A 12007-nucleotide genomic window follows, 5' to 3' on the forward strand; every position below is an offset into this window, starting at 1 on the left:
CGTGATAGTGTCTCAATGTATGGTATGAAATGATTACGTTATTTCCAAATACAATATCTATCTGGTCTTACTTGCGGTCAATTTGCAGTGTACAAATTATTATCATATTTTTCCAGCCCCTATTCACTCAGAAATAAATCGTCCCATGGTTGAATCAAGTTACCTCTGGTCGATAGTGAATATCCATTCCTGGTTGAAAATCACTGTTACTTGTTTCTATATATTTTCTTTATCCACTCAATGTGTCAAAAAGGACAGAGACAATGATTATTAAAAAACGGTATTTATTGTTAAGAATATGACTGCTATGACTGCTACTGGTAAATGGATCAAATTATACAATCGTATCTCATTCCGTATACATACTGTATTCATATGTGACATCACATACATGTCTGTACTGGTCATTTTAAGTAGAGTGCCTGTAGTCTTATGAACATAGCTAATATTCAACTTAATTTGATTACCTTCATGTATGACAATGCATTTGTTTCCTTGTTATTTAAAAAGAAATGTATACTCACATGTATGAACATAACACTGAGAACAAACATACTTGGAAAAAGTACTTGACAATAACTATCACTGTAAGGCAGCTATAGGTTTAAACGATTATAGGGCTGTGTATCCAAAATTAGTTTTAGACATTTTACAGGGCACACCCTTCATTTCAACCTTAGCATGCAGTGCAATCTCAGATATTAATCCAGATATTAGTGAGAAAAGATTTATTCCTATCAAACTTTTCTCAGGAAATGATCATTTATGAAACTGGCTTTGTGTTAGGTCTAACTGAGATGATTTTGTCAGTGAAGATATGTCAATTTAGGTCAGGTGGATAGAAACGAAATCAAACAAAACAAAATGTATTGTCCCTTTAGTATCCACATACTGTTACAAATAGTTTTGCAGATAGTCATGTTTTATCTCCCTTTTCAATCCTTTTCACAGAAGGAGTGTGTCATAAGGCTGGAAATCCTACCTTTGTCTTCTAAAAATAAAATGTATTATGTTCCTTACATCCATGTGGCATGTCTGTGAATGACCACTATGAGTGCTTTTGACAGACAGCCTTGGCTCATCACTGTGTCCTTCCTTCTGGTTGTTTGTTGTACGGCATCTTGTGTGACTGTTGCACTGCAGCTGATATAGCACAGAGTTGCACGATACCAAGATATTGTTCCATCCCAGAATTTAATAACAGTTTAATGGGATCTGCTTAGTATAAGGTATATTTTTTATGAAAATATAATGAAACCTGTCATGTTTTAAAGGTTGTTTTTATATATACCCTGTCCAATGTTGCTGTCAGATCATGTCTGTCAAACTCTACACAAGCTTCTCTAGAACTGAACAAGAGACAGTATTGATTCAGTTGTTAGATGGTAGACAAGAGAGCTCTTATCATTACGAGGAGGAGCTTTCCAATTCAAATCATTCATGTAAAAGGTTTATTGAAAAACATGGATCCCTCTGAAGGTCTTGAGTGCAAGGATTCAGAACCAAGGTCACCCAGTAAGTAGTCTAATGATCAAAAGGGTTCTTCTCCTCACAATGATAGACATTTGGTAAATGTTTCAGACTTTGATCTCCTCTTCCTCAGGGAAGGCGTAAGGGACTTTAGGCTGGCTGAGGGGTGAGGAGGAGGAGGAGGCAGAATCGCTGCGTTGACTCCTGGAGAAGGAGCCTCCCCCGTAGTGACGCGCCAGTACGTCAGCTGCCCTCTGGAACCTCTCAGCTTCCATAACTGGTTCTACCTGTGTAGGAGACCCCATAGATGCGTCTAGTGTCTTAAGAGATCTTTCATCCTCCTCCTCTCCCCTGTTGTTCACATTCACTTTGAGCGGAGTGCTTAATATGGAAGGGTTTGATGAGCTTAGCATGGGGCTCTGCACAGCCAGCTCAAACACAGAGCTCTGCTCCTCCTCTTCCTCCTCTTCCCCCAACTCCCAGCTGTGATTGGGCATAGTGAGGCAACTGGGGCTGTCAATCATACCCAGAACCTCACTCATGAGGGAGGGGCCAAGGTCCACTGTGAACGAGGTGAAGGAGTCAGAGCGCGTTAGCTCGAAGCCGTCGTTGTCTGGGAGCGAGCCACATTGAAAGTCCTGAGCGAACAGTCCGGTGCCCTCCTGCAGCTGTTTATCAAGGCGGGAGTGGCGGGGTAGTGTGACGAAACCAGACTGCAGACCTGCAGACAGGAAGGAGACAAACATATTAAAATGTAAAACATTTTTAGAACAGTTCTTGCCTTGAAAAAGGCCATTGTCTATTCTATTAATACAGCTACAGTATAATATCCAATTACTTTCATTAGACAGAGAAACCAACTTTCAAAAAAGTGCATTGAAAATAATGTCAGGGAGCCTTGCAGTTTGCCTCATTGGCCAGAGGGTGACAGTATAAAACAAGCAAGGTGTTGAGTCGTTTCAGAGCACCAGCCCGACCCACACACACATTCCACGGTGCCATGACTTCACTGGTTCTGAATGCTACCTGGGTGGGGGATGGGGGGAGGGCTTGGTTTTATGCCTAGTGGACAGTTCTCAGCCGCTACTGAAAGGGAAGTGAGAGGATGACCCAGAATGGTATATATAGAGGATAACAGAGTGGGAAAGAGAAAGGAACTTAAAGTTTTAAAAGTTGATGACGTGGAGAGTAGAAAAGGAATGAGAGGAAAATGGGACAGGAGAGGAAAGAAGAGCTAAAGAAATGACCAGTGTGAGTTAACCTGTTGATCCCCCAGATCATCTAGCTCTCTGTGCCCTCTGTTGGTGCTCTTTATTTGGGTACATTCCATCTGAGTTGGGTAACTATTCCAGTGGCTGGGGGGAATTCCAGACATCCCACATACTGTTCGAAAAAACCCTACCCCTGAACACACATACACAGTTTCGCTGTACCAGCAGTGATTTAAAAGGGAGATGATGAGTGTTGGGTTTATGAGGTGCAGTCAAGCAGCCCACAAACACAAAAGATGACAGGAAATGCCCTCTCGGTATCTTTCTCTCCCCAGCTATGTTTGTTTGTGTTTATAGGCTTAATTGTATGCAGGTGTAACGAAGGTAATTTCAGATGACTCAGAAAAAAATGATCTGTTTGTTGACTGTTTGGAGGTTTGAGAAGAGGAAATGGCAACCTGTGTGTGTGTGCGCATGCATGTGCAGGTGTGTGTGTGTGCAATATGTGCTTTTTCCCATTACAGATGTTCTTACCGTAGCTGTAGAGGGAGGCATCTGGGGAGCTCACTGAGCTGGGGAACAGCACCCTCTGGTAGCCGTTGGGCATGTCAATGTTCAGCTGGGGCAATGAGATGGCGTTCTTGATGATGGGTGAGACAGGAGGCGGTGGGGGAGAAAGGTCACGGGAACCGATCCTGGCACGGGGCACAGGGGACCTGCGTACATGCCTCAGGGTGCGGGAGAAGAAGCGGGTGGTCTTCGTGCTGGTGGTGGGTGAATCGGGGCTCACTGGTTCCCCTTTGCCCCCATGATTGCTAAGGAAGGAGGTGTCTCCGAACACATCGCCGCCGCGGCCCACGTGCATGGTGTGGCGAAAATCTGGTAGCGGTGGGCTGATCATGTCCACGGAGAGTTCGCTCTTAAAGTGCCTCTTCCCCTGAGAGCCCGACGCTAAGCCTTTAATCCCTGGCAGTTTTCCCAGACTCATGGTAGCAGAGATGAATACCCTTTAAATATAATTAATCAGGGGGATAAAAAATCCAGTAAGAAATCAGTCAACTTTTCCAATGTAAAATGAGTGTTAAAAGACACTTAAACAACTTTCTGGATCCTTAAAAAACACACAAATTATGTGCTGAGAATGTGTGTAGAATACATTCTGCACACGGCAGCAAGTGCCAGCTATTCATCGAGCGTAAGCCTGCAGTTTGGCTTTAGGAAGTCCCACTGAAGTTTTCAGCTGAATGATGGTTATCTATGGAGTCAGTCAACATTCAAAGCTTTCTCTCTCAGGGCCAATTCTGTGCTTTAGAATGACTCCAGCCTCAGAGAAATCCTGTCCTCCTTCCCAGCAGCTTTCAGTCATGAGGAATAAAAAGAGGAGGAATGACACATCCCAGGGATTCTGGAATAACCACAGCCTATGTGGTCTGAGAGCTTGGGATCCACTGTTCTTTTCCCAGACGGTGGGTTTTTGAATGTCAGTTCAGAAAATATATCCAGTTGCGGCTCCAAATATATACTGACAGTGAAAGATAACTCATCCAGTATTTGTGCAGTGAAAGAGTGAGAGAATACCAAAAGATGCTCACATTCTGTCCATCAGACAAAATACATTACACTCTTTGTGTTATTTTGAACTTGTGTTTCTGCTTGTGAACACTAACAATATAACTATCATGCTCTCTCTGTTGGCAAGCTCATACCTGTGAACGTTTCTAGAGCTAAATCAATCTTAGACGTGCACAGCAATTTCTATAATTAGGTCATGTAAATGCACCTTTCCCTTCAGCAACAAAAATATACAGGTCCTTAAACTTCCCTCTCAAAGTTAAGCAATGAGGAATTACAAAAACAAAATCTTGTTCTTCTCTTTTTAGGATCAGTCCAAACTGAAGTCTATACCTACCTCCTTTAAAATGAGCACCAATGTCTTCTGTCAAAGCTGGACAGCCAGCAGTGTTACCAAAGAGACTCCTTTCTGTGAAAACCACCCAAGGTCTTGTTTACAAACAGTTAACGAACATCCAACCCATCTAGACACTAATCACCTTGCCAGAGGTTTACGAGATCCTCGTAAAATGAGAAGAAATATTTATGTTTTCTGTAAACCTAGTTAAAATTCCTTCTTGGTTTGGCACAGTACAGTAGATAGGAGTCAGGCTGTGTTATACATCTGAAAGTGGTTATGTTTAAGTTGCTTGGCCCTGTGTGCTCTGTCCAATAAACTTGTGAGATTATAAATAACTTGTTAAGGAATTGTAATGGGATTATGTCAGCTTTAAAACATTCTTTATTACCACTTCACTCTCACCCAGTGCTTTCTCTTCTCACCACTACAGGCTTCAACACCAACACAACACCAAGACAACAACTCTCACCAACCAGGTCACTTTAGATATGGCTTATTGAGGAGTGACTCAATAGGCTGACACCTTTGATTGTCAGCTAATAATCTTCTCTAATGCACCTACACACATGAACACACTGCACTCAAATACCAAAACACACACTTGATACTTAATCACTTAACTGACAACTCAGATCCTTCCAGTTAATGATGGAGGTTTCTAGGCTGCCGCAAGTCTCCTCAACCAAGTCCTTCTTCCCTTCAGATACAGTAAGTGTTTCCAGAAACGAATTTGTAATCCTGCTTTGAAAGCAACCTCACCTTATACTCCCCTGTAATCAACAACTAAAATATCTCCAACCTGTAACTCACTAGTCACTCAGTCGTTTTAGTATTCCCTCATAGAAGTTTGATCTTGAATGTACCGTCCTCAGGGGTGTTCAGCTTTCAGTCCCTCTGAGACCCAACAGAAAGAGCAGGGGGTCCGTTTACACATGTCGTCTCCACTAAAGCGCTTTATCTGCGTGTGGCACCACACAGTCCATGGGACATCCTGTCACTTCGCTCCCCTCTCACCGGGACTGTTGTCCTCTTTTATCCTTTGTTGTACAGTTCATCAAATTTACCACAGGCCCGGGACACCAGGCATTTAGGGGAAATTAAACACCATACAAAAGGGATAATGCTTTTAAAAAAGGCAATACACTAAAGTGCAGTAATCCGTGCGACTGTTTTGTCTGCGTCTTGGAAGAAAAGGAGCTCCTCTGGGATTGGCTGTGTCCTGGATTAGCTTCTAATCCATCCCTCCATTCCTCCCTCTCCTCTCTCGTTCTCTGCCTCCCACAATCCAGATAGTATTTTGAGATACAGGTAAGTGGCTCCTCTCTCGTTCTCTGCCTCCCACAATCCAGATAGTGTTTTGAGATACAGGTAAGTGGCTCCTCTCTCTTTCTTCATTCAGACCACGTCAGGGCTGCCTGGAGAAGACTTCACAGAGAGTTACAGAGTTAGAGAAAAGGCAACCATTAATAGGACTCACATAAATGGGGTCACATAAATGACTTATTTTGGGAATGCTTCTTTTCACCCAGTTTTGGCTCATGAGTCACTTATAACGACCAACAGGTCATAAAATGTATTTTTTTTGGTATGTGAGTTGTTTTCCAAAATAAGAGAGCACCACAACACATTTTAGAGAGCCTTGTATGTCAGACTCCAAATGCAATATATCCATTTCAACAAGACCAGTTCTCACATAATGCTTTACAGCAGGGTTCAGCAACGTGCGGTCCACAGGTCAGGTGATTTTATTTGTCCTCCCGTTTTCTGAGCAAAAAAAAATCATAAAAGACTGTAAAAACACCAGAAAATCAGCTCCAAGTGATTTTGGAAATCTGTTCCAAAGTATTCCCATGCACAATAGAGAGATGTGTGATTTAATAAAAATTTAATGTGATTATGTTTTGATCAAACATTATATATTTTTAGGCTTCTTGCGGTCAATTTGCAGTCTACAAATGATTTGTAATTATGTTCCGGCCCCCTGACCATCCGCTCGAGAAAAAAATCAGTCCGCGGCTGAATCTAGTTGATGATCCCTGCTTTATAGAGTCTTAATTGTTTAATTGTCAGGTTTGTCTCAAACCCTCTTAACTAAACTGACACCCTAGGAAGAATGCGGAATGACATGATTCTGTATTCTAGAGTTACAATGTACCTCTTATTTTACACCACTAACTGTATTTAAGGCACTTCAGGACTGTGTAGGTACAAGGTAGCCATGTTTATGTAGGCCTACTCTAGTCTGCCATGTTCGTCCTGCATGCTGAGGAAGTGAACACCTAATTTAGCCCCATGTGGCTTTGGCTGACTGCTCCACAGCGTCTCTGAGGATTAGTGTCATGGCCTGTCAGTGTGACGTGGTGTCTCATTTGGAGTACAGGGGTTAGAGTAGAGGTACCTGTGGCTGCTGCTACTCAGGCTTGGGATAGTGGGGGAAGGAGGACTGAGGATGTTTGTCGTCTGCGCCTGTACTGTTTCGTCTTCTCATGAACGATTAGCTGCAATTCAATTAAGAGGTTGATTAGTCGTCTGTGACGGTAGCGTGCGAGTGGCAGGGAGGAGGGACGGTCGCTGCTGGCTCGTTGCCAGTTGTGTCAAAACCAATCTGTAGTAAGGGATGCTTGTCCCACAGTGGGTGTCTCTGTCTCTTATAGCACCTCTGCAAGCTCCCCTAATCTCCTAATCTCACACTAAATGGCTCCCTCCTTCCCCTACCCTGACATTTTACACGGTCCCATCTCTCCCTCTCTTTATCAGTACTTCCACAACTTTCTGTGAGCTTTTAGATGCCTCTGTGCTCATAAACCCTATACTGCAGATCAGGAATCCACTGCAGGCTCTGTATACAGTACATGGACTGGTTAAATACGTACAGGGAGATGCATGGCTCTGCTAAACATTATATTTATTATTTAATTGTACCGGCACACATCCGTAAACAAGATGAGTTATGCCGCACGGCTGGTGAGGGCAGCCTGTCTGATTGTATTTAAACTATGGAGGGAGGGAGACACAGCGATCTGAAACTGTAATGGGAGCAGTGTGTGAGGGGAAGACGGCCGGACGCGCTTCATTATGGCCGTCAAATAAAGGACGTAAAGCTCTGAATGGAAACACTTTTAATCTCCCTTTCTTGTCAATGTTTTCCTTCTCCGTCTCTCTCTTTACTCTTTTTTCTCTCTCATCACTCTTTCCTTGCCTCTCTCTCTTTCTTTCTTTCTTTTCTTCTTTCCCCTCTCTGTGTCCTCCTGCTTGGGTTTAAGTCTTCAGAGGAACAGCTGGTACCACAAAGCCCGCAAATTGCAGAACTGAGCTCTGCACTGGGATGGTTCTGCCACAGTGGGTCAGCTCTGAGGATGTTTCCACTGGAGAGTCCTGGTCCCTTTAGAGCAGGGTTCCCCAACTGCGGGCGCAGTTGGTTTTATTTGCCCCCCAAGATTTATGAAAAATAATCATTGTTGGACATAAAAAAGGAGGAAATCAGCTCCAAGTGATTTTACTTTTGGAAATCTGTTCGCGGGTATTCCCACGCATTATAAAGAGACACGTGATCATATACAAATGTAGGCAATGGTTGAAATGATTTTGTTTTAGTCTAAAAATATACATCTCAAGATGCTCAAGAAAAAATCATCCCACATCAGAATCTAGTTGATGATCCCTGCTTTAGAGCATTGCATCACCAGGCTGTGGGTTAAGACGCATGACTCCAAATACTGTCACTTAGTTTACGAGGATCTACTTTTGCGACGTGGCTATAGAAGGTCTGCCAGGTCCCCTAGTGGTGTGGTGACTCTGTGTGTGTGTGTGTACATAGTCCTCCCTCCCCATAATTCCCTTGATGCAATACATTGCAACATTTCAACACTGCATTGCCTAATGCTCAAATAAATCTCCAAAGATGTTCATTTCCCAGCACTCTCTCTCGTCATTAACCAGTGTCTTCTTGACCATACTTACTGTATGGTACACAACAGAGGGGCAATAAGTCAGAACAACAGTGGAGTGTAAATACATCCCTATTCCATTTCAATAGCATGTTAGACCACCAGACCAGAGAGTGTTTGCTCTCTAAACTTCCACATGGCAAACATCAGTAGAGGCCATTTAGTGCACGGGACAGTGGGACCAGTGCACTACCATCAGAAATGTTGCAATAAGGCAACCTCTTATGATAAGTGTTTTGCTGCTGCTCCCTTTTTGCTGCTCTTGGATCAGTTACTAGCAGAGTGATTGTGTGAGGTAAGCCTCACTATTCACTGGCCTGTGATGCTGGCAGGATCTCAGTACAGTTTTGCCATGACACACCAGCAGTGGCCAATTGATTTCAATGTTTTGAAGTATTGGGTTTCTTGGGGTCCAATTGAGGTTTTAAGACACCTGTTTGTGAAATAATTAACCCCTATAGAAATTATATGAGAGAGCATTGAGTTAGAATTACATATTCAAAGTGTTACAGGACAATGGATTAGGCTTTCGGTTACTCTTGTTCTATTTACACATCATGCTGAATACTGGCAGTGGGTAGTCATTTCCTGATGTAGGGGTGCACGCATTCAGAGGAAATAAATCAATGTTAATCAACTCTGACCTCATTTTGTAAGTTAACCCTGATTTACAGTTTCTTAAACAATGTACATGCAGCCAAGATGAGTGGTCTGGTTTTAGGTTCATTCTACAGTATGCACCTGGGGATGTTGAGAATGTAAGTATGTAAGGGGCCAGAAATTGGATTAGAGAAAGTAAATATAAAAAAACAAACACAACTTTATCTCCCGCAGAGATTGGATTTCCTTGTTGGTGACACACACTCACGAGCGCGCACACAGACACTCACAATAAAACATTAATGCATAAGAGATGATGGTCCCAGACTGTCCAAAATAATTAGCCTAATTTCTAATAGCCTACTTGAAATTATAATCACTGAAACACAGTAACAATGTGAATTTCTAATGATATTTTGGTAACTGGACTGAGAACATTCACTGTCACCTTCAGCTATGCGCTACTGTCAGTTCTCTCTCTCTACCCACAATTATGCGCTCCAGGCACACAACCGATCCCAACTCCTGTCTAGAATATCCGACAGTCTACCTCGTCTCGATGTAGAAAATTACTATACAACGTTATAGATTTGATTCAAAATGTAAGGGACTGATCAACGTGATTTATACCAGTACATGGCCCCCACCATCAGCAACTAAATTGAAAACAAATAGTTTAAATTTGTCTTTACTTTACAGTTTATTTATGCATTAGCCTACAATAATAATGTATCAGCAGTTAGGATAAAGATATGTGAATAAAGTAATTTCTATACAAAGTATAGACTGTGTAATACTTTTTTCCGATGTAAACTTACCATAAAATCCGCTGAAAGTTCGCTTTCGCTCCATGAGCTATGAAGGGAAAGGTACATAGAAAATAGTATTTTCAATGTGTGCCACCCTTGTCTTCTTTGATATGTTTCGATGTATTAAAATGTTTCCAGTAAAGTCCATAATGTGCTGTGCAGAGGTGTTGCGATGCTGCTTAGAAATTGTTTCGCTGGAAGATGGGAAGGAGATACAGGGCTGCGCCGCAGGAACGTGAGCGACAAAACAGTTGTCAAATCAGGATTTGAATGACGCCTTCAACAAACGTTCACCGTAAGAAATAAATTGGGAGGGGACTTGGAAGTCTTGTAACATTTATGCACACTAATCTCTGTACAGTCGTGGACAAAAGTTTTGAGAATGACACGAATATTAATTTTCCCAGAGTCTGCTGCCTCAGTTTGTATGATGATGCATATACTCCAGAATGTTATGAAGAGTGATCAGATGAATTGCAATTAATCGCAAAGTCCCTCTTTGCCATGCAAATGAATTGAATCTCCCAAAAACATTTCCACTGCATTTCAGCCCTGCCACAAAAGGATTAGTTGACATCATGTCAGTGATTCTCTCGTTAACACAGGTGTGAGTGTTGACGAGGACAAGGCTGGAGATCACTCTGTCATGCCGATTGAGTTCGAATAACAGACTGGAAGCTTCAAAAGGAGGGTGGTGCTTGGAATCATTGTTCTTCCTCTGTCAACCATGGTTACCTGCAAGGAAACACGTGCCGTCATCATTGCTTTGCACAAAAAGGGCTTCACAGGCAAGGATATTGCTGCCAGTAAGATTGCACCTAAATCAACCATTTATCAGATCATCAAGAACTTCAAGGAGAGCGGTTCAATTGTTGTGAAGAAGGCTTCAGGGAGCCCAAGAAAGTCCAGCAAGCGCCAGGACCGTCTCCTAAAGTTGATTCAGCTGCGGGATCGGGGCACCACCAGTACAGAGCTTGCTCAGGAATAGCAGCAGGCAGGTGTGAGTGCATCTGTGCGAAGACTTTTGGAGGATGGCCTGGTGTCAAGAAGGGCAGCAAAGAAGCCACTTCTCTCCAGGAAAAACATCAGGGACAGACTGATATTCTGCAAAAGGTACAGGGATTGGACTGCTGAGGACTGGGGTAAAGTCATTTTCTCTGATGAATCCCCTTTCCGATTGTTTGGGGCATCCGGAAAAAAGCTTGTCCAGAGAAGACTAGGTGAGCGTTAGCATCAGTCCTGTGTCATGCCAACAGTAAAGCATCCTGACACCATTCATGTGTAGGGTTGCTTCTCAGCCAAGGGAGTGGGCTCACTCACAATTTTGCCTAAGAACACAGCCATGAATGAAGAATGGTACCAACACATCTTCCGAGAGCAACTTCTCCCAACCATCCAGGAACAGTTTGGTGATGAACAATGCCTTTTCCAGCATTATGGAGCACCTTGCCATGAGGCAAAAGTGATAACTATGTGGCTCGGGGAACAAAATCCAATTGAGAGCTTGTGGTCAAACCTCAAGAGGCGGGTGGACAAACAAAAACCCACAAATTCTGACAAACTCCAAGCATTGATTATGCAAGAATGGGCTGCCATCAGTCAGGATGTGGCCCAGAAGTTAATTGACAGCATGCCAGGGCTGATTGCAGAGGTCTTGAAAAAAGAAGGGTCAACACTGCAAATATTGACTCTTTGCATCAACTTCATGTAATTGTCAATAAAAGCCTTTGACACTTATTAAATGCTTGTAATTATACTTCAGTATTCCATAGTAACATCTGACTAAAAAATCTAAAGACACTGAAGCAGCAAACTTTGTGGAAATTAATATTTGTGTCATTCTCAAAACTTTTGGCTACGACTGTACTGTTGCAGCAGCAAACGCTTTTATGATGCATAAATTAATTGTATTTTCTTTTCTCATTAACAAATACAATGTGGTTGTTAATCAACTCTGGCTTTAAATTCAGTTGATACGTTCTCTTTATTTTAATTCCTGAAGTTAGGATATTTTTTAGGCCAATACAAAAACGTGCCACTAATTATTTGTACACTCCT

At 42.5% G+C, this 12007-nt stretch overlaps 1 protein-coding gene across 1 annotated transcript; it reads right to left on the reverse strand.

Annotated features, from left to right (window-relative positions):
- Positions 1-284: 284 nt before the first annotated feature.
- LOC120034209 (cdc42 effector protein 1-like) lies at positions 285-10201 on the reverse strand. Its single transcript, XM_038980679.1, has 3 exons — positions 9959-10201; positions 3216-6018; positions 285-2191 (listed from the first exon to the last, which is right to left on the reverse strand). Exons 2-3 carry the CDS (start codon positions 3667-3669, stop codon positions 1578-1580), a joined length of 1068 nt encoding a protein of 355 aa, XP_038836607.1. The 5' UTR covers positions 3670-6018; positions 9959-10201; the 3' UTR covers positions 285-1577.
- Positions 10202-12007: the final 1806 nt, after the last annotated feature.

Source organism: Salvelinus namaycush, chromosome 41, assembly GCF_016432855.1.
Source record: "Salvelinus namaycush isolate Seneca chromosome 41, SaNama_1.0, whole genome shotgun sequence".
Taxonomy (NCBI): Eukaryota; Metazoa; Chordata; class Actinopteri; order Salmoniformes; family Salmonidae; genus Salvelinus; species Salvelinus namaycush.